Below are 25,349 nucleotides of genomic sequence, written 5' to 3' on the forward strand. Positions count from 1 at the left end.
TTTGCCTCTGTGTATCCTGAGTTTGAGCTCTCAGTGAGGGCGGCAACCTGGAGGGCCAAATTATTTCTTTTTTTTTAATAAAAAAATAATCTTTTTAATAACATTAATACTCACTTCTATTTTCTGGAAAACATGCATAAAAAAAAGTATTCAGTTCAATTGCAAAAGGAGAAACAATCAGCTTAAAGTGAATACTGGACAAGTCAGGAACAGGAGCTCCCTGCTGCCTCTCCTCTGTGGTTACTGCTGTACTTGACGCGAGCCCAGAATTTCCCTAGGAAATAAGTCAGATCCTTGTAAATACTGTCCAGAGAGAAAAACAACAAAAAAACAAAACCCAACAAAAACACAGCTGTCTGCAGGTATCATTCGTGACTGCTTTCAAAACCGCAGGTGAGACCCCAAGTCCATCGAAGGGTTGTTTGTTCAAAGCAAAAAGCAAATCCCTTCACCCCAAAAGTTGTTCCTCATTAAGCAGGGAGTCAAAATACCCACTTCCAATCATAAGTCTGAACAGCATTGGGAAAATCAGAATTTTCATTCTTCTTCAATTTCATGTAACTTAATATAAGCTTCAGCTTACTCGGGCCTACAGCAGTCAGCTTGGGTGTCCACATCTTGGACAGAACACTGGCAGACAAACAACAGCATTCTCTTTTCGTCTCCATCATTTGTATGTATTTTGGGGATTTTTGTTTTGTTTTGTTTTTTTAAAAAAAGATACAAACAATCTTCAAAGTTTACCTTTTTTTGGACTTAAGGCATAACATGAAATTGCTCATTATTCTAAAGCTGAATTTTGAAATGAACTAGTTTAGTGCTATCAAACCCTGTTTGCGTGTACAGTGTTTCAATTATAGAGCACGTTGTTTATGTTCTTGCTCGAGTCCTGATGTTGTTCCTGACTGTGCCATCCCATGCCACCGTGTGCCTGCTGCCACTCACTGCCATGCAGTGGAGAAGCCAGGCACCAGCTCGCAGTCCCCAGCTGCCATCTCAGTTCAATGCATGCTGCTTGATGGTGTGGAAGATCCAGTCCATTTTTGTTGTCCAGCCACCATGATGTGCGTCATTCATTTGCTTTGTGAAATACTCCAGAGCCTCTTGCTCAGTTTTGTCTAAGGCTAGAGTCTTTCGAATATATGCAATATCATCAAAAGACTGCAGTTCTGGCATTCCGGAGCCAAGCATCATGGAGAAAAGGTTGATGAAGAGATTGGCATGCTGCCGAATTGCTAGGTACGCCTTGTAACACATCTCCTGAAACCTCTCAAACTCTCTGGTCTTTGTGTACTCTTGTGCTCCTTTACTAATCACTATTAAGAAATCCTGCGTCAAAACAAACGGCACGCGTTCCCGTTTATAGCCAAATTTTTTCTTCTTGTGATCCAAAAAGTGCCCAAAATCTATATGAAACAGCTGTCCGTCATCTTTCACCATGATGTTGCTGTTGTGCCGGTCTCCAATTCCCAAGATAAAGGTTGCCACGCAGTACCCAGCGCAGGACCAAGTGAACAGGTCAATGGCTGCGTCATATATCTTGCCCTTGTTCTTGTCCTTGAGCCACTGATGCAGCGTGTGCCTGTTGAACTGCAGTGCCCCCTTCAGGCCTCCTTTGCACTGAATCTGCATGATGGTGTGAGAGTTTCTCACCACCTCGATGAGACCCACACAGTCCCCAATGGATAGACAGGCATAAGGTAGCATGCGAAGGTCAAGGCCTTGGTTTTGCCAGATGTTCTCCATGATTCTGAAGGGTTAACATGTCTTGCCGTAAGTCATCGCCATTTTTAAAGATGATCTCATTGTTCTGAAACAGTAGCTCTGACATGATGTCTGGGTTCTCCCAATTCAACCACAGTGGCCTTTTTGCAGAGGACATAATTCGACACTCTTCAAGCCTGAGGTTTCCTAGTTGATGAGCAGGATTTAGAGGGGACAGAAAACCCTGCAAAGCATCCATGAAATCTGGCTGTCTCATCTGTTCAACCAAGAACTTCATCTGTACCTTCTGTGTCTCATCCTTCTTCTCTTGCTTGAGGATGTCAGTTAGATTGATGAGCTTCTCCATGGCCTCTACCTGTCTGTTCAGGTGCTTCAGATACATCCCACAGGCACGGCAGTAGGACTCCAACAGCAGGCTGAACCTCTGACTGACAGTCTTATTGTGCATCTCAGATTTTAAATGCCAAAAGAAAAAATGGCCAATCCTTTGATTTGTCAGTGCTTTCTTGAGTAAAAATCTCACAAGCAGGTTATCCAAATACTGTTCATATTTTAAGACCTGTACAAGCTGGATGAGGTACTGAGAAAGTTTGTCATCTGTTAAGTATTTTTCCAAGCACCGGACAGCAAAGCTCCGAACCATGGGGTCTGGGTAGTTACAGTCCAGGAGCTCCATGGCTTGCTCTGGTTTGATTGGAGGCCAATCTTTTACTAAGCAGTACATCTGGGCCACTTCATCTCTGGAATTCCACTTGACAGACAGAAGCAATTTGGGTAGGATTTCAGGAATAGTTACACAGTAGTGTCTGTGGCTCCATAGGAAGTCTTTCTCTTGTTCAGTGATTTCAGACAGTGGGTCCCGGGTACAAAGTGCTCAGAGCTGTTCCTTGTCATTTTCTCTTAACTCATTGTCTCTGGCTAGTCTGTTACTCAGTCCTGTATGAGAGTAACTGAATCCGGCTTCTCGGGACACAGACCAATTGGCATGCTCTTCGATCACAGACATATCTGGAAACTTCACCACACTGCTGAACCAATCAAACTCCAACTCTAAGCATGGAGTTTCTTTATTTGGATTTGACCCAGTAACACCAATAGGGTTCAGCAGATCTTCCAACCCATGTGGTACAGGCCAGAGATTCAAAGCCATTTTCCCGGACACTAGGGTGTCTGTATAATCAAACAAGTTTATGTTTCCCCAGGCCAACGGACAGTGCTCCTCCTTAGCACCCTTTCGGCCTTTAACAGAGCAGATTGAAAGGCAAAGGCGGGCAGCACGAGGAAGATCAGGAATGTATATATCATAATTCAGCCATTCATTCCACCTAGGATTGGAACAAGGGACTCTTTGAGTATTCACATTGTCACATAAGGATTCTCCTCCATGGTAGATACCTGTTCGAACATAGATCTTATCAATGTCTCGAATATTTACATTTACATAGGTTGCACACAGAATTTTTATTCTGAGCGCGCTATTTATAACCCAGAGAGATTTCGTAGCAGTCTCCCCGTTCATATAGGGTGTCGCTGTGGAAATGCGCCTGGAGTAGGATGGCATTGTGAAGCTATCGATCGGCAGCTGAGAGTGCAGGCTCTCCTTGGCCATCAGCATCAAGTTGGGCATCCTCCCCAGCATTATACAGCTTCTTATGTACTGTAAGAGATCACAGAGTGAGGGGAGAAGCTACTTCGCACAAGGGTCTTCTCTCCTTGTACTGACTCAGAGGGTACTTCTCTAGGAAGTACTCATCACAGCCACACACTTTGAGAATGTACTTGCCCTGGTATTCTAAGACACAGAGTTTCAGCTGCTCCGAGGACAGCAACATGCTCCGGGTCTTCTTCCTGATGGCCTCAGCAATGACTTGCTCTGGCACGCAGTCATGGTTGATCTTCAGAGTGTACTTCTGCTTGTCGTTGTTTGGAGAGACTATCACCCAAATCACCACTATGATTTGTCCTTTATCTAACTTGTTGTAGATGTGCTTTGGCAGTTCTGGGGAAGACTCGACATTTGGAGGGTAGACATACATTGCTCTGCTATGAGGCGAGTTGAGATCCCGCAGGCCCACGGCTTCTTTGCAAACATTCAGAATGTTCTTCGGAAGTCTTGGACTTCTAGATCTTTAACCATATCAAATTCACACACTGGCATGCCAATAACAAAACCAATTTCTCGGTTGAGGATCTTTTCTTCACGGTTGCCTACTGGCTCAATTACTTTTAAAAAGGGTTGAAAAAGCCGAAGGTCACAAAGCCGTCTTGTTTCATCGAAAAATTCTTCCCTTTCTGCTTCTTGGGTAACACTTACGAAAATGTAAGATGATTCATCTTGCAGAAGCTGATGGAGAGGGTATTTCCTGGCCTCTTTGAACAGTTCATGCTTGATGGTGACTAGTGTGGCCTCACGGAGGCATTCTAAAGTCACTATCATTCCATTTGGGAGTAAACATTCCACTAGGATTCGTGGGGGCATCAAGTGGATGCCCCACAGTTCACCCGAAGATGGTCGTGGAGGAATTGTTCTGACCCTCTGCAAACTTTACATAGAAAACTGCTTTATGGAGTCAGAAATATGGCTGTCAGCGCGGCGCCCGCCTCCCGGGCCCTCTCCCCCGCCGCTGCGGAGCTGCCCGGCCGGGCCCGAGCGCTGCCTCGCCGGCCGCCCCAGCCCCAGCCTCAGCCTCGGCCGCCGCGCCCAAATTATTTCTTAAACTACTGTTTTGATCCTTTTATCTCCACATCCTTCTCTAGCCCACCTTCTGACTCAATTTACCTGTTTGTTCAACACACTACATAGACTTGATTGCTTGATGTCCTTGTGATGTGCACATCTAGATTATAACCTCTGTCCCAGAGACCAATGTCTGACTACCTACTCCAGAAGAATAGGCGCTGCCCTGATTCTGCGTCCCTAGTCAGCTCTAGGAAGCCAGAGTCTCAACTTCAATGTCTCCTATCCTTTTGGGTCTCTTTCTCTACTTACCTTTCCCAGAAAATTTTATTCTATATTTTTATACAAAAACACAAACAAAAAGATGAAAATGTTAAATTATGAGCATTTTGAGCTAGTGTGATGGCTCAGCAGTTAAGAGTACTGACTGTTCTTCCAGAGGATTCTGGTTCAATTCCCAGCACCCACATGGCAGCTCAAACTGCCTGTAACTCCAAGATCTGACAACTTAACACAGATGTACATGCAGGCAAAAACATACCAAGGTGCATAAAATAAAAATAGTCTCGGATCCCGGCCTGCAGCAGCTCTCTGCTCCCAGACCCCGTGAGAGAGACACCCAACCGCCTGGTCAGGTGGGCACTCCTGAGGCTGCAGAGCGGAAGAGACAACCAACACTGCCCACCCCTGCCCACATCCCTGGCCCAAGAGGAAACTGTATAAGGCCTCTGGGCTCCCGTGGGGGAGGGCCCAGGAGCGGAAGGACCCCTGCCTGAGGCACCGCCAAAACCTGAAGGAAACAGACCAGATAAACAGTTCTCTGCACCCAAATCCCGTGGGAGGGAGAGCTAAACCTTCAGAGAGGCAGACAAGCCTGGGAAACTAGAAGAGACTGCTCTCTGCACATACATCTCGGACGCCAGAGGAAAACACCAAAGGCCATCTGGAACCCTGATGCACTGAAGCTCCCGGAAAGGGCGGCACAGATCTTCCTGGTTGCTGCCGCCACAGAGAGCCCGAGGGCAGCACCTAGCCAGCGAACTGGAGCCTCAGGACCAGAGGTAAGACCAACTTTTCTGCTGCAAGTGACCTGCCTGGTGAACTCAAGACACAGGCCCACAGGAACAGCTGAAGACCTGTAGAGAGGAAAAACTACACGCCCGAAAGCAGAACACTCTGTCCCCATAACTGAATGAAAGAGGGGAAAACAGGACTACAGCACTCCTGACACACAGGCTTATAGGACAGTCTAGACACTGTCAGAAATAGCAGAACAAAGTAACACTAGAGATAATCTGATGGCGAGAGGCAAGTGCAGGAACCCAAGCAACAGCAACCAAGACTACACGGCATCATGGGAGCCCAATTCTCCCACCAAAACAAACATGGAATGTCCAAACACACCAGAAAAGCAAGATCTAGTTTCACAATCATATTTGATCATGAGGCTGGAGGACTTCAAGAAAGACGTGAAGAACTCCCTTAGAGAACAAGTAGAAGCCTACAGAGAGGAATCACAAAAATGCCTGAAGAATTCCAGGAAAACATAATTAAACAAGTAGAAGCCCATAGAGAGGAGTCACAAAAATCCCTGAAAGAATTCCAGGAAATCATAAATAAACAAGTAGAAGCCCATAGAGAGGAGTCACAAAAATCCCTGAAAGAATTCCAGGAAAACACAATCAAACAGTTAAAGGAATTAAAAATGGAAATAGAAGCAATCAAGAAAGAAAACATGGAAACAACCCTGGATATAGAAAACCAAAAGAAGAGACAAGGAGCTGTAGATACAAGCTTCACCAACAGAATACAAGAGATGGAAGAGAGAATCTCAGGAGCAGAAGAGTCCATAGAAATCATTGACTAAACTGTCAAAGATAATGTAAAGCAGAAAAAGCTACTTGTCCAAAACATACAGGAAATCCAGGACTCAATGAGAAGATCAAACCTAAGGATAATAGGTATAGAAGAGAGTGAAGACTCCCAGCTCAAAGGACCAGAAAATATCTTCATCAAAATCATAGAAGAAAACTTCCCTAACCTAAAAAAAGAGATACCCATAGGCATACAAGAAGCCTACAGAACTCCAAATAGATTGGACCAGAAAAGAAACACCTCCCGTCACATAATTGTCAAAACACCAAATGCACAAAATAAAGAAAGAATATTAAAAGCAGTAAGGGAAAAAGGTCAAGTAACATATAAAGGCAGACCTATCAGAATCACACCAGACTTTTCACCAGAAACTATGAAGGCCAGAAGATCCTGGACTGATGTCATACAGACCCTAAGAGAACACAAATGCCAGCCCAGGTTACTGTATCCTGCAAAACTCTCAACATAGATGGAGAAACCAAGATAGTCCATGACAAAACCAAATTTACACAATATCTTTCTACAAATCCAGCACTACAAAGGATAATAAATGGTAAAGCCCAACATAAGGAGGCAAGCTATACCCTAGAAGAAGCAAGAAACTAATCATCTTGGCAACAAAACAAAGAGAAGAAAAGCACACAAACATAACCTCACATCCAAATATGAATATAACGGGAAGCAATAATCACTATTCCTTAATATCTCTCAACATCAATGGCCTCAACTCCCCAATAAAAAGAAATAGATTAACAAACTGGATACGCAACGAGGACCCTGCATTCTGCTGCCTACAGGAAACACACCTCAGAGACAAAGACAGACACTACCTCAGAGTGAAAGGCTAGAAAACAACTTTCCAAGCAAATGGTCAGAAGAAGCAAGCTGGAGTAGCCATTCTAATATCAAATAAAATAAATTTTCAACTAAAATTCATCAAAAAAGATAAGGAAGGACACTTCATATTCATCAAAGGAAAAATCCACCAAGATGAACTCTCAATCCTAAATATCTATGCCCCAAATACAAGGGCACCTACATACGTAAAAGAAACCTTACTAAAGCTCAAAACACACATTGCACCTCACACAATAATAGTGGGAGATTTCAACACCCCACTCTCATCAATGGACAGATCATGGAAACAAAATTAAACAGAGATGTAGACAGACTAAGAGAAGTCATGAGCCAAATGGACTTAACGGATATTTATAGAACATTCTATCCTAAAGCAAAAGGATATATCTTCTTCTCAGCTCCTCATGGTACTTTCTCCAAAATTGACCATATAATTGGTCAAAAAACGGGCCTCAACAGGTACAGAAAGATAGAAATAATCCCATGCATGCTATCGGACCACCACGGCCTAAAACTGGTCTTCAATAACAATAAGGGAAGAATGCCCACATATACGTGGAAATTGAACAATGCTCTACTCAATGATAACCTGGTCAAGGAAGAAATAAAGAAAGAAATTAAAGACTTTTTAGAATTTAATGAAAATGAAGGTACAACATACCCAAACTTATGGGACACAATGAAAGCTGTGCTAAGAGGAAAACTCATAGCGCTGAGTGCCTGCAGAAAGAAACAGGAAAGAGCAGATGTCAGCAGCTTGACAGCACACCTAAAAGCTCTAGAACAAAAAGAAGCAAATACACCCAGAAGAGTAGAAGGCAGGAAATAATCAAACTCAGAGATGAAATCAACCAAGTAGAAACAAAAAGGACCATAGAAAGAATCAACAGAACCAAAAGTTGGTTCTTTGAGAAAATCAACAAGATAGATAAACCCTTAGCCAGACTAAGGAGAGGACACAGAGAGTGCATCCAAATTAACAAAATCAGAAATGAAAAGGGAGACATAACTACAGATTCAGAGGAAATTCAAAAAATCATCAGATCTTACTATAAAAGCCTATATTCAACAAAACTGGAAAATCTACAGGAAATGGACAATTTCCTAGACAGATACCAGGTACTGAAGTTAAATCAGGAACAGAAAAACAAGTTAAACAACCCCATAACTCCTAAGGAAATAGAAGCAGTCATTAAAGGTCTCCCAACCAAAAAGAGCCCAGGTCCAGACGTGTTTAGTGCAGAATTCTATCAAACCTTCATAGAAGACCTCATACCAATATTATCCAAACTATTCCACAAAATTGAAACAGATGGATCACTACCGAATACCTTCTACGAAGCCACAATTACTCTTATACCTAAACCACACAAAGACACAACAAAGAAAGAGAACTTCAGACCAATTTCCCTTATGAATATCGACGCAAAAATACTCAATAAAATTCTGGCAAACCGAATTCAAGAGCACATCAAAACAATCATCCACCATGATCAAGTAGGCTTCATCCCAGGCATGCAGGGATGGTTTAATATACGGAAAACCATCAACGTGATCCATTATATAAACAAACTGAAAGAACAAAACCACATGATCATTTCATTAGATGCTGAGAAAGCATTTGACAAAATTCAACACCCCTTCATGATAAAAGTCCTGGAAAGAATAGGAATTCAAGGCCCATACCTGAACATGGTAAAAGCCATATACAGCAAACCAGTTGCTAACAGTAAATTAAATGGAGAGAAACTTGAAGCAATCCCACTAAAATCAGGGACTAGACAAGGCTGCCCACTCTCTCCCTACTTTTTCAATATAGTTCTTGAAGTTCTAGCCAGAGCAATCAGACAACAAAAGGAGGTCAAGGGGATACAGATCGGAAAAGAAGAGGTCAAAATATCACTATTTGCAGATGATATGATAGTATATTTAAGTGATCCCAAAAGTTCCACCAGAGAACTACTAAAGCTGATAAACAACTTCAGCAAAGTGGCTGGGTATAAAATTAACTCAAATAAATCAGTTGCCTTCCTCTATACAAAAGAGAAACAAGCCGAGAAAGAAATTAGGGAAACGACACCCTTCATAATAGACCCAAATAATATAAAGTACCTCGGTGTGACTTTAACCAAGCAAGTAAAAGATCTGTACAATAAGAAATTCAAGACACTGAGGAAAGAAATTGAAGAAGACTTCAGAGGATGGAAAGATCTCCCATGCTCCTGGATTGGCAGGATTAATATAGTAAAAATGGCCATTTTACCAAAATCAATCTACAGATTCAATGCAATCCCCATCAAAATACCAATCCAATTCTTCAAAGAGTTAGACGGAACAATTTGCAAATTCATCTGGAATAACAAAAAACCCACGATAGCTAAAGGTATCCTCAACAATAAAAGGACTTCAGGGGGAATCACTATCCCTGAACTCAAGCAGTATTACAGAGCAATAGTGATAAAAACTGCATGGTATTGGTACAGAGACAGACAAATAGACCAATGGAATAGAATTGAAGACCCAGAAATGAACCCACACACCTATGGGCACTTGATTTTTGACAAAGGAGCCAAAACCATCCAATGGAAAAAAGATAGCATTTTCAGCAAATGGTGCTGGTTCAACTGGAGGTCAACATGTAGAAGAATGCAGATCGATCCATGCTTATCACCCTGTACAAAGCTTAAGTCCAAGTGGATCAAGGACCTCCACATCAAACCAGACATACTCAAACTAATAGAAGAAAAACTAGGGAAGCATCTGGAACACATGGGCACTGGAAAAAATTTCCTGAACAAAACACCAATGGCTTATGCTCTAAGATCAAAAATCGACAAATGGGATCTCATAAAACTGCAAAGCTTCTGTAAGGCAAAGGACACTGTGGTTAGGAAAAAACGGCAACCAACAGATTGGGAAAAGATCTTTCCCAATCCTACAACCGATAGAGGCCTTATATCCAAAATATACAAAGAACTCAAGAAGTTAGACCGCAGGGAGACAAATAACCCCATTAAAAAATGGGGTTCAGAGCTAAACAAAGAATTCACAGCTGAGGAATGCCGAATGGCTGAGAAACACCTAAAGAAATGTTCAACATCTTTAGTCATAAGGGAAATGCAAATCAAAACAACCCTGAGATTTCACCTCACACCAGTCAGAATGGCTAAGATCAAAAACTCAGGTGACAGCAGATGCTGGCGAGGATGTGGAGAAAGAGGAACACTCCTCCATTTTTGGTGGGATTGCAGACTGGTAAAACCATTCTGGAAATCAGTCTGGAGGTTCCTCAGAAAATTGGACATTGAACTGCCTGACGATCCAGCTATACCTCTCTTGGGCATATACCCAAAAGATGCCTCAACATATCAAAGAGACACATGCTCCACTATGTTCATCGCAGCCTTATTTATAATAGCCAGAAACTGGAAAGAACCCAGATGCCCTTCAACAGAGGAATGGATACAGAAAATGTGGCACATCTACACAATGGAATATTACTCAGCTATCAAAAACAACGAGTTTATGAAATTCATAAGCAAATGGTTGGAACTGGAAAATATCATCCTGAGTGAGCTAACCCAATCACAGAAAGACATACATGGTATGCACTCATTGATAAGTGGCTATTAGCCCAAATGCTTGAATTACCCTAGATCCCTAGAACAAACGAAACTCAAGACGGATGATCAAAATGTGAATGCTTCACTCCTTCTTTAAATGAGGAAAAAGAATACCCTTGGCAGGGAAGGGAGAGGCAAAGATTAAAACAGAGACTGAAGGAACACCCATTCAGAGCCTGCCCCACATGTGGCCCATACATATACAGCCACCCAATTAGACAAGATGGATGAAGCAAAGTAGTGCAGACTGACAGGAGCCGGATGTAGATCGCTCCTGAGAGACACATCCAGAATACAGCAAATACGGAGGCGAATACCAGCAGCAAACCACTGAACTGAGAATAGGACCCCCGTTGAAGGAATCAGAAAAAGAACTGGAAGAGCTTGAAGGGGCTCGAGACCCCATATGTACAACAATGCCAAGCAACCAGAGCTTCCAGGGACTAAGCCACTACCTAAAGACTATACATGGTTGACCCTGGACTCTGACCTCATACGTAGCAATGAATATCCTAGTAAGAGCACCAGTGGAAGGGGAAGCCCTGGGTCCTGCTAAGACTGAACCCCCAGTGAACTAGACTGTGGGGGGGAGGGCGGCAATGGGGGGAGGGTTGGGAGGGGAACACCCATAAGGAAGGGGAGGGGGGAGGGGGATGTTTGCCCGGAAACCGGGAAAGGGAATAACACTCGAAATGTATATAAGAAATACTCAAGTTAATAAAAAAAAATAGTCTCTTTTTGTGACCATATTTCACTGTTTGTAGAAATCAGACCATGCTCCCTCCTAGAGTTCATTGTCCCCTGCTAGCTAGGAAGATTAAAACATACAAATCTCCAAGGAATAAATCAGACTCAAGGCAAAAGGGACTTAATCATGCGTCCTTTGTGAGGTCCCTGACTGCAGAGATGGTAGAACAGGACAAACAAATGTTTCTCTCTATCTCTGCAGTCCATGAACTTGAATTATGATCAACCTAATACCCTTCAGTTACATAGTCCACATATCTAAGCCATAAGTTATCCTAGAGTGCTTATCCCATGAGTCAATGTTTTAAGAGTTAGTGCTCTTCTTTTTTCGCTAGACTTTGAAATGCACATCTTCTTGCCAACTCACCCTAGAGCCCGCAATAGGAGTGCACAGGTAAATAATGAATCTACCTCAGTGCTAGTCTATTGAACCAGCTCATTGTTGCCTGGACACTGCCATGATCATTGTGTTTTCTCTTAACGTATAGCATCTCCCTGACAGGTGATTAGGAAGGACCCTAAATAATTTTTAACTTCATAGCACACTTTGTGCCAGTTTTGTCAGTTTTCATTTTATGGTCATTGGTGATGTATAAATACCAATAAATGACATATTATAGTCAAAATGTTAAAAATACAAAGCAAAGAAAATTAAAAGTTATAAGACAAAATTGCCAACTAACCTTCAAAGTCAGAAATGTCACAATAGTGTCAAATCTCTCATCAGAACTCAGAGCCAGGACATCATGGAATAGTATATTTCAAGCCCTAAAGGCAAATAACTGTCAGCCAAGATTGTTATATCCAGCAAAGCTATTTTTAAACTTGACAGAAAATAAGGACATTTCAAGGCCAGCACAAACTAAGTCAGTTCATGGCCACCAAACTAGCGTAGAAAAAATACTTTAAAAAATACTTATACTGTATATACACATAGTAGGAAGAAAGACAGTTTGAATTACAATTTAACAGGAAGGATTTATTTCCTGAGAGGAGTAGCTATACAAAGGAGAGCTATGAAGAAGTCCATCATGTCCAACACAGTATATGAATAAGCCTGGATGCTAATAGGAGAGAAAATAAGGAACAAATAATAGTCCAGCCAACCAGGAAAACCCACAAATTTAAAAAGAATAACTATACATTTCTCAATAATATCCATGGAGAAGTTCTTCTCTAGTTAATGTTCTAAATGTCTCTTATACTTGAATGCCTAGTTCTTTCTCAAGACTTGACTTATTTTTCTGTTACAATTTCATTGGATGATTTTCTATGTGTGCCTTAGTTTCTCCTAACCTATGGATTCTTTTGTTTGATTTTTTTGGTTATATACCAGAGGGTTTTGACCAGGGGCTGAATTGACACCAGAAACACAAGTAAAATTAAAGATAGCGTGGGACTGGATAGGTGGCTCAGTGGTTAACAGCACTTGTTGCTCTTCCAAAGACCCAGGCTTAATTCCCAGTACCCATATGGCAGTTAAAAATTGTCTGGAACTTCAGTTCCAAGGAATAAATACTCTTTTCCAGTCTCTATGTTAACTACATGTGATGAACATACATATATATATATAGATAAAACACCCATATACAGAAAATAAAATAAATTAATTAAAAAAGATATATTTGGGAGCACATGCTTGTAATCTCATCACTGAAGAGGCAGAGACAGGCAGATCCCCTGAGTTCTGTTCCTAGCACTTACACTGGGCAATTCACAACTGCCTGAAACTTTTCCATGGACATCTGCATGCACATGTGCGTACATGTGTACATATGTGTATATATATTCATCACACCCATACACAAATTATTAAGTTTAATTTTTTAATGGAGTTACAGGAAGTCATGAACCTCTTGTGGGTGCTGGAAACTGAAACTTGGTCCTTTGCAAAAAACAACAAGTGGTTCTAACTGCTAAGCCACCCCTCCAGCCCAAAAACATAAATTTAAATTGGCTCAAGTCACCAATAAGGAGATAGAGTCTGGCTGACTGAATTGAAAAAATGATTCAAAAGCTATAGCATATTAATTAAGACATCCACAGACTGAGAGTTAAAGAATGGATGGCAATCTATCACTCAAACAAATACCAAGAACAAGACAGCTATGCTGAAGTATATTTCCAACTAAAATTAGAAGAGCTAAAGAAGGAATGATTTAGCAAAAAGATATAGTAATTGTAAATATGTATGCACTGAAAGCTGTAGTTTTGAATTTTATCAAACAAACATTAAAAGACGTGAACTACCAGGTGGTCCCTGGTTCAGTAATAATGTGAATGTTTAGTATGCCAATCACAGCTGACAATAAATAATCTAAGCAAAAATTCAACAAAGAAACTCAAAAGTAAAGCTTTTTCCCTTATTACTTCCTATATAATTCTATATCCCCTGTCTAGAGAGTGGTGCCACCCACTGAAAGAAGCAAGGGTGTGTTTATGGCTCGCAATTTAAGGGAAGGAAATCATGTCAGCAAAAGTAACGCACAGCTGGTCATGTGGTTTCAGGAAGCAGAGAGGGATGAGTACTCAGCTTGCTTTATCATTTTCATGCAGTCCAAGATGCTGGCCCATGGGCTGGTGCTGATCATATTTAGGGTAGGTCTTACCACATCAATTAACTTAGTTTAAACATATCACTCTCATGCTTAGAGGTCTCTTTGGTGGCTCTAGATCCTGTCAAGTTGACTTTAGTATTAACTACCATAGAGGGATGTTCTCATTGAGAAACCTCTTTATATTAGTTACATTTCTGTTGCTGTGATAAAACATTGTGACCAAAGGCTACTTAAGGAAGAGAGGGGTTTATTTTGCATGTGGCTCTGGAGGTTAAGAGCCATGAAGGCAGAGTAGAGACATGGCATCAAGTACCAGTCATCGAGACAGAAACAGAGAGTCAAAGCTCATACCTTGAACCACAAGCACAAAGCAGAGAGTGCAACCTGGAAATGGCAAGGTTTTTAATCTCAAAGTTTCCCTAGTGACATATTTACTCTTACCAGGCTATACCACCCAAACTTCCCTAAACAGTGCCACTAACTGGGAACCAAGTGTCCAAATGCCTGAGACTATGGCATCATCTCTCATTCAGACCACCAGCATACTCTTAAAGGCCCCATTTCCTGGTAGCACTCAATAAAAAGAAAATAACTTTCTATTTTTTCAACATAGAAGCTAAGAAATGCATGCTGACAGGAGCCTGATACAGCTGTCTCCAGAGAGGCAGAGGCAGAGCATCGCAAATACAGATGCGAATGCTAGCAACGAACCATCAAACTGAGAACGGGATCCCAGTTGGAGGAAATAGAGAAAGGATTGAAAGAGCTGAAGGGCTTTGCAACCCCATAAGATCAACAATACCAATCAACTGGTGCTCCCAGGGTGGGGGAAAACAGTACTCAAAGACAACACATTGACAGACTTATGGCTCCAGCTGCACATGTAGCAAAGGATACCCTTGTTGGCACCAATGGAAGGAGAAGCCCTTGGTTCTTCCAAGGATGGACCACCCAGTGGAGAGGAATGAGGGGTGCGCTGGGAAGGGGTGGTGATTTGGGAGGGGATCACCCTTATAGAAGAGGGGAGGGGGGATAGGATAGGGGGGTTATGTATGGGCAACTGGGAAAGGGAAAAACATTAGAAATGTAAATTTAAAAATTCAATAAAGCTCTCTGCTCCCAAACCCCGTGGGAGAGAGACCTCACCGCCTGATCAGGTGGGCACTCCTGAGGCTGCAGAGCGGAGGAGACCACCAACACTGCCCACCCCTGCCCACATCCCTGGCCCAAGAGGCAACTGTATAAGGCCTCTGGGTTCCCGTAGGGGAGGGCCCAGGAGCGGCAGGACCCCTGCGCCCGAGACACCGCCGGAACCTGAAGGAAACAGACCGGATAGACAGTTCTCTGCACCCAAATCCCGTGGGAGGGAGAGCTAAACCTTCAGAGAGGCGGACACGCCTGGGAAACCAGAAGAGACTGCACTCTGTGCACATCCAGACGCCAGAGGAAAACACCAAACGCCATCTGGAACCCTGGTGCACGGAGGCTCCCGGAAAGAGCGGCACAGATCTTCCCGGTTGCTGCCACCGCGGAGCGGACTTAGGCAGTACCCCACGAGCAAACTTGAGCCTTGGAACCGCAGGTAGGACCAACTTTTCCCCTGCAAGAAACCTGCCTGATGAACTCAGGACACACAGAGGCAAAATTCCTCTAGGACCGGGCATTTCCTGTGTTTACCGGAAGTCCCACACCCGCGGATCCCGGCCCGCAGCAGCTCTCTGCTCCCAAACCCCGTGGGGGAGAGACCTCACCGCCTGATCAGGTGGGCACTCCTGAGGCTGCAGAGCGGAGAAGACCACAAACACTGCCCACCCCTGCCCACATCCCTGGCCCAAGAGGCAACTGTATAAGGCCTCTGGGTTCCCATAGGGGAGGGCCCAGGAGCGGCAGGATCCCTGCCTGAGACACCACCGGAACCTGAAGGAAACAGACCGGATAAACAGTTCTCTGCACCCAAATCCCGTGGGAGGGAGAGCTAAACCTTCAGAGAGGCGGACACGCCTGGGAAACCAGAAGAGACTGCACTCTGTGCACATCCAGACGCCAGAGGAAAACACCAAACGCCATCTGGAACCCTGGTGCACGGAGGCTCCCGGAAAGAGCGGCGCAGATCTTCCTGGTTGCTGCTGCCGCAGAGAGCTCGTAGGCAGCACTCCACGAGCAAACTTGAGCCTCGGGACCACAGGTAAGACCAACTTTTCTGCTGCAAGAGACCTGCCTGGTGAACTCAGGACACACAGAGGCAAAATTCCTCTAGGACCGGGCACTTCCTGTGTTTACTGGGAGTCCCAAACCCGCAGATCTGGGCCGGCAGCAGCTCTCTGCCCCCAGACCCCATGGGAGAGAGACGTCACCACCTGGTCAGGTGGGCACTCCTGAGGCTGCAGAGCGGAAGAGACCACAAACACTGCCCACCCCTGCTCACATCCCTGGCCCAAGAGGAAAGTGTATACGGCCTCTGGGTTCCTGTGGGGGAGGGCCCAGGAGCGGCAGGACCCCTGCACCTGAGACACCGCCAGAACCTGAAGGGACAGACCAGATAAACAGTTCTCTGCACCCAAATCCCGTGGGAGGGAGAGCTAAACCTACAGAGAGGCAGACACGCCTGGGAAACCAGAAGAGCCTGCACTCTGCACACATCTCTGACGCCAGAGGAAAACACCAAACACCATCTGGAACCCTGGTGCACGGAGGCTCCCGGAAAGGGTGGCGCAGATCTTCCTGGTGGCTACCACCACGGAGAGCTCATAGGCAGCATCCCACGAGCAAACTTGAGCCTCGGGACCACAGGTAAGACCAACTTTTCTGCTGCAAGTGACCTGCCTGGTGAACACCAGACACAGGCCCACAGGAACAGCTGAAGGCCTGTAGATAGGAAAAACTACAAGCCTGAAAGCAGAACAATCTGTCCCCATAACTGGCTGAAAGAAAACAGGAAAACAGGTCTACAACACTCCTGACACACAGGCTTATAGGACAGTCTAGCCACTGTCAGAAATAGCAGAACAAAGTAACACTAGAGATAATCTGATGGCGAGAGGCAAGTGCAGGAAGCCAAGCAACAGAAACCAAGACTACATGGCATCATCGGAGCCCAATTCTCCCACCAAAGCAAACATGGAATATCCAAACACACCAGAAAAGCAAGATCTAGTTTCAAAATCATATTTGATCATGATGTTGGAGGACTTCAAGAAAGACGTGAAGAACAAGTAGAAGCCTACAGAGAGATATCGCAAAAAATCCCTGAAAGAATTCCAGGAAATCATAAATAAACAAGTAGAAGCCCATAGAGAGGAGTCACAAAAATCCCTGAAAGAATTCCAGGAAAACACAATCAAACAGTTGAAGGAAATAAAAATGGAAATAGAAGCAAACAAGAAAGAACACATGGAAACAACCCTGGATATAGAACACCAAAAGAGGAGACAAGGAGCTGTAGATACGATATTCACCAACAGAATACAAGAGATGGAAGAGAGAATCTCAGGAGCAGAAGAGTCCATAGAAATCATTGACTCAACGATGTCAAAGATAATGTAAAGCAGAAAAAGCTACTGGTCCAAAACATACAGGAAATCCAGGACTCAATGAGAAGATCAAACCTAAGGATAATAGGTATAGAAGAGAGTGAAGACTCCCAGCTCAAAGGACCAGTAAATATCTTCATCAAAATCATAGAAGAAAACTTCCCTAACCTAAAAAAAGAGATACCCATAGGCATACAAGAAGCCTACAGAACTCCAAATAGATTGGACCAGAAAAGAAACACCTCCCGTCACATAATAGTCAAAACACCAAACACACAAAATAAAGAAAGAATATTAAAAGCAGTAAGGGAAAAAGGTCAAGTAACATATAAAGGCAGACCTCTCAGAATTACACCAGACTATTCACCAGAAACTATGAAAGCCAGAAGATCCAGGACAGATGTCATACAGACCCTAAGAGAACACAAATGCCAGCCCAGGTTACTGTATCCTGCAAAACTCTCAATTAACATAGAGGGAGAAACCAAGATATTCCATGACAAATCCAAATTTACATAATATCTTTCTACAAATCCAGCACTACAAAGGATAATAAATGGTAAAGCCCAACATAAAGCGGCAAGCTATACCCTAAACGAAACAAGAAACTAATCATCTTGGCAACAAAACAAAGAAAAGAAAAGCACACAAACATAACCTCACATCCAAATATGAATATAACTGGAAGCAATAATCACTATTGCTTAATATCTCTCAACATCAATGGCCTCAACTCCCCAATAAAAAGACATAGATTAACAAACTGGATACAGAACGAGGACCCTGCATTCTGCTGCCTACAGGAAACACACCTCAGAGACAAAGACAAAGACTACCTCAGAGTGAAAGGCTGGAAAACAACTTTCCAGGCAAATGGTCAGAAGAAGCAAGCTGGAGTAGCCATTCTAATATCAAATAAAATCAATTTTCAACTAAAATTCATCAAAAAAGATAAGGAAGGACACTTCATATGCATGAAAGGAAAAATCCACCAAGATGAACTCTCAATCCTAAATATCTATGCCCCAAATACAAGGGCAACTACATGCGTAAAAGAAACCTTACTAAAGCTCAAAACACACATTGCACCTTACACAATAATATTAGGAGATTTCAACACCCCACTCTCATCAATGGACAGATCATGGAAACAGAAATTAAACAGAGATGTAGACAGACTAAGAGAAGTCATGAGCCAAATGGACTTAACAGATATTTATAGAAAATTCTATCCTAAAGCAAAAGGATATAAGTTATTCTCAGCTCGTCATGGTACTTTCTCCAAAATTGACCATATAATTGGTCAAAAAACGGGCCTCAACAGGTACAGAAAGATAGAAATAATCCCATGCATGCTATCGGACCACCACGTCCTAAAACTGGTCTTCAATAACAATAAGGGAAGAATGCCCACATATACGTGGAAATTGAACAATGCTCTACTCAATGATAACCTGGTCAAGGAAGAAATAAAGAAAGAAATTAAAGACTTTTTAGAATTTAATGAAAATGACGGTACAACATACCCAAACTTATGGGACACAATGAAAGCTGTGCTAAGAGGAAAACTCATAGCGCTGAGTGCCTGCAGAAAGAAACAGGAAAGAGCATATGTCAGCAGCTTGACAGCACACTTAAAAGCTCTAGAACAAAAAGAAGCAAATACACCCAGGAGGAGTAGAAGGCAGGAAATAATCAAACTCAGAGCTGAAATCAACCAAGTAGAAACAAAAAGGACCATAGAAAGAATCAACAGAACCAAAAGTTGGTTCTTTGAGAAAATCAACAAAATAGATCAACCCTTAGCCAGACTAACGAGGGGACACAGAGAGTGTATCCAAATTAACAAAATCAGAAATGAAAAGGGAGACATAACTACAGATTCAGAGGAAATTAAAAAAATCATCAGATCTTACTATAAAAGCCTATATTCAACAAAATTTGAAAATCTGCAGGATTTGGACAATTTCCTAGACAGATACCAGGTACCAAAGTTAAATCAGGAACAGATAAACCAGTTAAACAACCCCATAACTCCTAAGGAAATAGAAGCAGTCATTAAAGGTCTCCCAACCAAAAAGAGCCCAGGTCCAGACGGGTTTAGTGTAGAATTCTATCAGACCTTCATAGAAGACCTCATACCAATATTATCCAAACTATTCCACAAAATTGAAACAGATGGATCACTACCGAATACCTTCTACGAAGCCACAATTACTCTTATACCTAAACCACACAAAGACACAACAAAGAAAGAGAACTTCAGAACAATTTCCCTTATGAATATCGACGCAAAAATACTCAATAAAATTCTGGCAAACTGAATCCAAGAGCACATCAAAACAATCATCCACCATGATCAAGTAGGCTTCATCCCAGGCATGCAGGGATGGTTTAATATATGGAAAACCATCAACGTCATCCATTATATAAACAAACTCAAAGAACAAACCACATGATCATTTCATTAGATGCTGAGAAAGCATTTGACAAAATTCAACACCCCTTCATGATAAAAGTCCTGGAAAGAATAGGAATTCAAGGCCCATACCTAAACATAGTAAAAGCCATATACAGCAAACCAGTTGCTAACATTAAACTAAATGGAGAGAAACTTGAAGCAATCCCACTAAAATCAGGGACTAGACAAGGCTGCCCACTCTCTCTCTACTTATTCAATATAGTTCTTGAAGTTCTAGCCAGAGCAATCAGACAACAAAATGAGGTCAAGGGGATACAGATCGGAAAAGAAGAAGTCAAAATATTACTATTTGCAGATGATATAAGAGTATAATTAAGTGATCCCCAAAGTTCCACCAGAGAACTACTAAAGCTGATAAACAACTTCAGCAAAGTGGCTGGGTATAAAATTAACTCCAATAAATCAGTAGCCTTCCTCTACACAAAAGAAAAACAAGCCGAGAAAGAAATTAGGGAAAGGATACCCTTCATAATAGACCCAAATAATATAAAGTACCTCGGTGTGACTTTAACCAAGCAAGTAAAAGATTTGTACAATAAGAACTTCAAGACTCTGAAGAAAGAAATTGAAGAAGTCTTCAGAAGATAGAAAGATATCCCATGCTCCTGGATTGGCAGGATTAATATAGTAAAAATGGCCATTTTACCAAAAGCGATCTACAGATTCAATGCAATCCCCATCAAAGTACAAATCCAATTCTTCAAAGAGTTAGACAGAACAATTTGCAAATTCATCTGGAATAACACAAAACCCAGGATAGCTAAAACTATCCTCAACAATAAAAGGACTTCTGGGGGAATCACTATCCCTGAACTCAAGCAGTATTACAGAGCAATAGTGATAAAAACTGCATGGTATTGGTACAGAGACAGACAGATAGACCAATGGAATAGAATTGAAGACCCAGAAATGAACCCACACACCTATGGGCACTTGATTTTTGACTAAGGAGCCAAAACCATCCAATGGAAAAAAGATAGCATTTTCAGCAAATGGTGCTGGTTCAACTGGAGGTCAACATGTAGAAGAATGCAGATCGATCCATGCTTATCACCCTGTACAAAGCTTAAGTCCAAGTGGATCAAGGACCTCCACATCAAACCAGACACACTCAAACTAATAGAAGAAAAACTAGGGAAGCATCTGGAACACATGGGCACTGGAAAAAATTTCCTGAACAAAATACCAATGGCTTATGCTCTAAGATCAAGAATCGACAAATGGGATCTCATAAAACTGCAAAGTTTCTGTAAGGCAAAGGACACTGTGGTTAGGACAAAATGACAACCAACAGATTGGGAAAAGTACTTTACCAATCCTACAACAGATAGAGGCCTTATATCCAAAATATACAAAGAACTCAAGAAGTTAGACCGCAGGGAGACAAATAACCCTATTAAAAATGGGGTTCAGAGCTAAACAAAGAATTCACAGCTGAGGAATGCCGAATGGCTGAGAAACACCTAAGGAAATGTTCAACATCTTTAGTCATAAGGGAAATGCAAACCAAAACAACCCTGAGATTCCACCTCACACCAGTCAGAATGGCTAAGATCAAAAACTCAGGTGACAGGAAAAGCTGGTGAGGATGTGGAGAAAGAGGAACACTCCTCCATTGTTGGTGGGATTGCAGACTGGTAAAACCATTCTGGAAATCAGTCTGGAGGTTCCTCAGAAAATTGGACATTGAACTGCCTGAGGATCCAGCTATACCTCTCTTGGGCATATACCCAAAAGATGCCTCAACATATAAAAGAGACACGTGCTCCACTATGTTCATCGCAGCCTTATTTATAATAGCCAGAAAATGGAAAGAACCCAGATGCCCTTCAACAGAGGAATGGATACAGAAAATGTGGTACATCTACACAATGGAATACTACTTAGCTATCAAAAACAACGAGTTTATGAAATTCGTAGGCAAACGGTTGGAACTGGAAAATATCATCCTGAGTGAGGTAACCCAATCACAGAAAAACACACATGGTATGCACTCATTGATAAATGGCTATTAGCCCAAATGCTTGAATTACCCTAGATGCCTAGAACAAATGAAACTCAAGACGGATGATCAAAATGTGAATGCTTCACTCCTTTAAAAGGGGAACAAGAATACCCTTGGCAGGGAAGAGAGAGGCAAAGATTAAAACAGAGACTGAAGGAACACCCATTCAGAGCCTGCCCCACATGTGGCCCATACATATACAGCCACCCAATTAGACAAGATGGATGAAGCAAAGAAGTGCAGACCGACAGGAGCCGGATGTAGATCGCTCCTGAGAGACACAGCCAGAATACAGCAAATACAGAGGCGAATGCCAGCAGTAAACCACTGAACTGAGAATAGGACCCCCGATGAAGGAATCAGAGAAAGAACTGGAAGAGCTTGAAGGGGCTCGAGACCCCATATGAACAACAATGCCCACCAACCGGAGCTTCCAGGGACTAAGCCACTACCCAAAGACTATACATGGACTGACCCTGGACTCCAACCTCATATGTAGCAATGAATAGCCTAGTAAGAGCACCAGTGGAAGGGGAAGCCCTTGGTCCTGCCAAGCCTGAATCCCCAGTGAATGTGATTTTTAGCGGGAGGGCGGTAATGGGGGGAGGATGGGTAGTGGAACACCCATAGAGAAGGGGAAGGGGAGGAGTTAAGGGGTTGTTGGCCCAGAAACCGGGAAGAGGAATAACAATCGAAATGTAAATAAGATATACTCAAGTTAATAAAGATGAAAATATAATTTGATCATTTATAAGGTGACTGACCGAGACATTTATCATTCCAGCCACCACAAATATGTAAATTCAAACACTAGCCAAGCTCCCAAACTCCTGAGTGCTGGCTCCTCCGTGGTGTGCTGAAACTGCTGTGCTGCTCAAAGGTTTCTGTTTCCTTAACCAGAGCTAATTCAACAGCTCTTCTCTTACTCAGCCAATAGGGTTCTTTTAGAAATAGCAGTTTGCCCACTTGGAAACCGTGCAGTTTTGGTGTAAGTGGTATGGATATGTTACCTCTAAGGTCTGATAATTTCTACGTAAACGGGCTGAAAATTGCCCCCTTTATGATAATAGTCCTTGAAATAATAAAAAACTTTCAGTCGTGTCTGGCATAAGGGTTTGTTTGTTTTATATTTGTTTATTTAGTGTGTTGTGGTCGGGGAGAGGACACAGCAGAAGTCAGAGGACAATTTCAGGGAGTCTGTTCCTCTCTGTCATCTGGGTCCCAGGGCGCAAACTCAGTTTTTCGGTCTGGATGAAGAGTTCCATTACCTACTGAGCGCCATCCCAGGTTCTGTGTCTTTCTTTGGGACAGGATTTCATGTAGTCCAGGCTAGTCTTGAACTAGTTTTCCTCCTGCCTCTACATCCCAAATGCTTGGATTAGAGACATGAGCCCTTGTTTCACGCTTACAAGGATATTTAGAAAAAAAAATTTTTTTATAGGTTTTTTTTTCTTTTTCTTTTTTTTTCTTTTTTTCTTTCTTTTTTTTTTTTGGAGCTGGAGACCGGACCCAGGGCCTTGTGTTTGCTAGGCAAGTGCTCTACCAATGAGCTAAATCCCCAACCCTGAAAAAAATTTTTTTTCTTCATCTTCGTTTAGATTTAAAAACTGATTAAGAGTTGAACCCAGGTCCTCTGGAAGAGCAGATAGTGACCTTAACCAGTAAGCCTGAACTTGAATTAAAAAGAAACACACCTATTTAATTAACATGGAATATCATGTGTGTGCCACAGATATTAAGCTCAGAGAACAGCTTGTGGGCGTTGGTTTTCTCCTCTAACCGTGTGGTCCAGCGATGGTCAGGCTTGGCGACCAGCACCTTTACCAGCTGATTGTCCGGTAGCTCTCCCCTCCCTCGAACTTAAGAACTGATTATGGATGCACAGAAGCAATAAGATCAGAAAAGGCTGCAGGTCTTTTTTTTTTTAACCTTTCTTCTGTATCTATGTACAACAAATTATTATTGTACGCTGTAAGAGATGTAGAGGTTCACCTGCGCTAAGCCCCACCCCCGCTTGTAAGATTGTCTCTGTATTTAGTATATTTAATAAAAGATCCCGCTGATGAGTCTTTTTTAAAAAAAATAAGGTGACTGACCATTAACTTTTATGTATTAGTTATCTTTCACAGTTCATGCTGGGTGCGGTGACACACAACTTTTATCCCAGCCCTTGGAAGGCAGAGGCAAATGGATCTCAGCCTGGTCTACGTAGTGAGTTTTAGGCCAGCTAAGACTACACAGAAATATGTTGTCTCAAAAAGCAAGCAAGCAAACAAACAAAACAGTTTACAGTGAATAACTCTCATAAGATTAGGATTTAATTATTTCATTTTTGTTAAGATTTTGAGCCTTGCCAAAAATCACGACAGGGTCCAAGGTCTTGCTGTAACTAGGGTCTGTGTTCATGTTAGTGGTCTGTATTTGTAGCCATCCAGTGGCTTAAGATTGAACAGGGCTCACCTGAAAGGAGGGTTGGAAATGAAAGGGGCTGGGTGCGAGAAAAACATGGAGCCAAGACAGTGTTCTGATCAAGGCTCAAAGTTTATTTCTGTAGGTCCAACTTATAAGCACTTCAACAAACAAAGCTTTTCTTGAGAAAGTTCCTATATAGACTAAACCTAGATAAGAATTCCTCTTTGCTGCACACACTGCTCTCATGGCCTTGGCTACACAGACTGCTCTCATGGCAGTACTAGAGCTCCCCAAATGTATTGCCACTGAAGGCCATGTCTGTGATCTGTGATGCTGCCTGAAGCCATATCTATGTCCATGGACTGTGCTGCTGCCAGGGAGCATGCAAGAGCTGCATCTAGACCCCCTATAGCTTGGTCTTCATGTGGGTCTCCTAACAGAGGCTGTCTTGATCTCTGTTCCCTGCCATTCTCTTTCCCCCTACCTGAACTGCCTGGTTGGGCCTCAATGGGAGAGTATATACCTAGTCTTTCTTGAATTAGATGTCCCAGGGTGGCGTGGCACCCAAGGGAGGCTCCCCTACTCTAAGGAGAAGCAGAGGAGGTAATGGGTGTAGGGATTTGTGCAGGTGGGACTGGGAAGAGAGGAGGAAGGGGGCTGTCTTTGGGGTATAATGTGAATAAAAAAGAAAGAAATTGGTTTGAATTTCAAATGCCAGGCAGAACTAGTGGAGAGTCTTATTCTACTGCATAAGGCAGCCCCAGTTTGAGAAAATGATGAAAACTGGCCTGAATGTTAGGGAATACTTGTAAGACTGGGACAGGGTCTCAAAGTTAGTTAACTGTGGGAAGTTCCTA

At 42.6% G+C, this 25,349-nt stretch overlaps 1 protein-coding gene across 1 annotated transcript in view; it reads right to left on the minus strand.

Annotated features, from left to right (window-relative positions):
* Positions 1 to 655: 655 nt before the first annotated feature.
* The window catches only part of LOC134484121 (phosphatidylinositol 4,5-bisphosphate 3-kinase catalytic subunit alpha isoform-like), a 57,796-nt gene continuing 33,102 nt past the window's right edge, over positions 656 to 25,349 (minus strand). The window contains 4 exon segments of the mRNA XM_063280516.1: positions 656 to 1,753; positions 1,755 to 3,382; positions 3,417 to 3,829; positions 3,832 to 4,261. Coding sequence (XP_063136586.1) covers positions 997 to 1,753; positions 1,755 to 3,382; positions 3,417 to 3,829; positions 3,832 to 4,261 — 3,228 coding nt within the window. The 3' untranslated portion in view covers positions 656 to 996.

Source organism: Rattus norvegicus, chromosome X (assembly GCF_036323735.1).
Source record: "Rattus norvegicus strain BN/NHsdMcwi chromosome X, GRCr8, whole genome shotgun sequence".
Taxonomy (NCBI): Eukaryota; Metazoa; Chordata; class Mammalia; order Rodentia; family Muridae; genus Rattus; species Rattus norvegicus.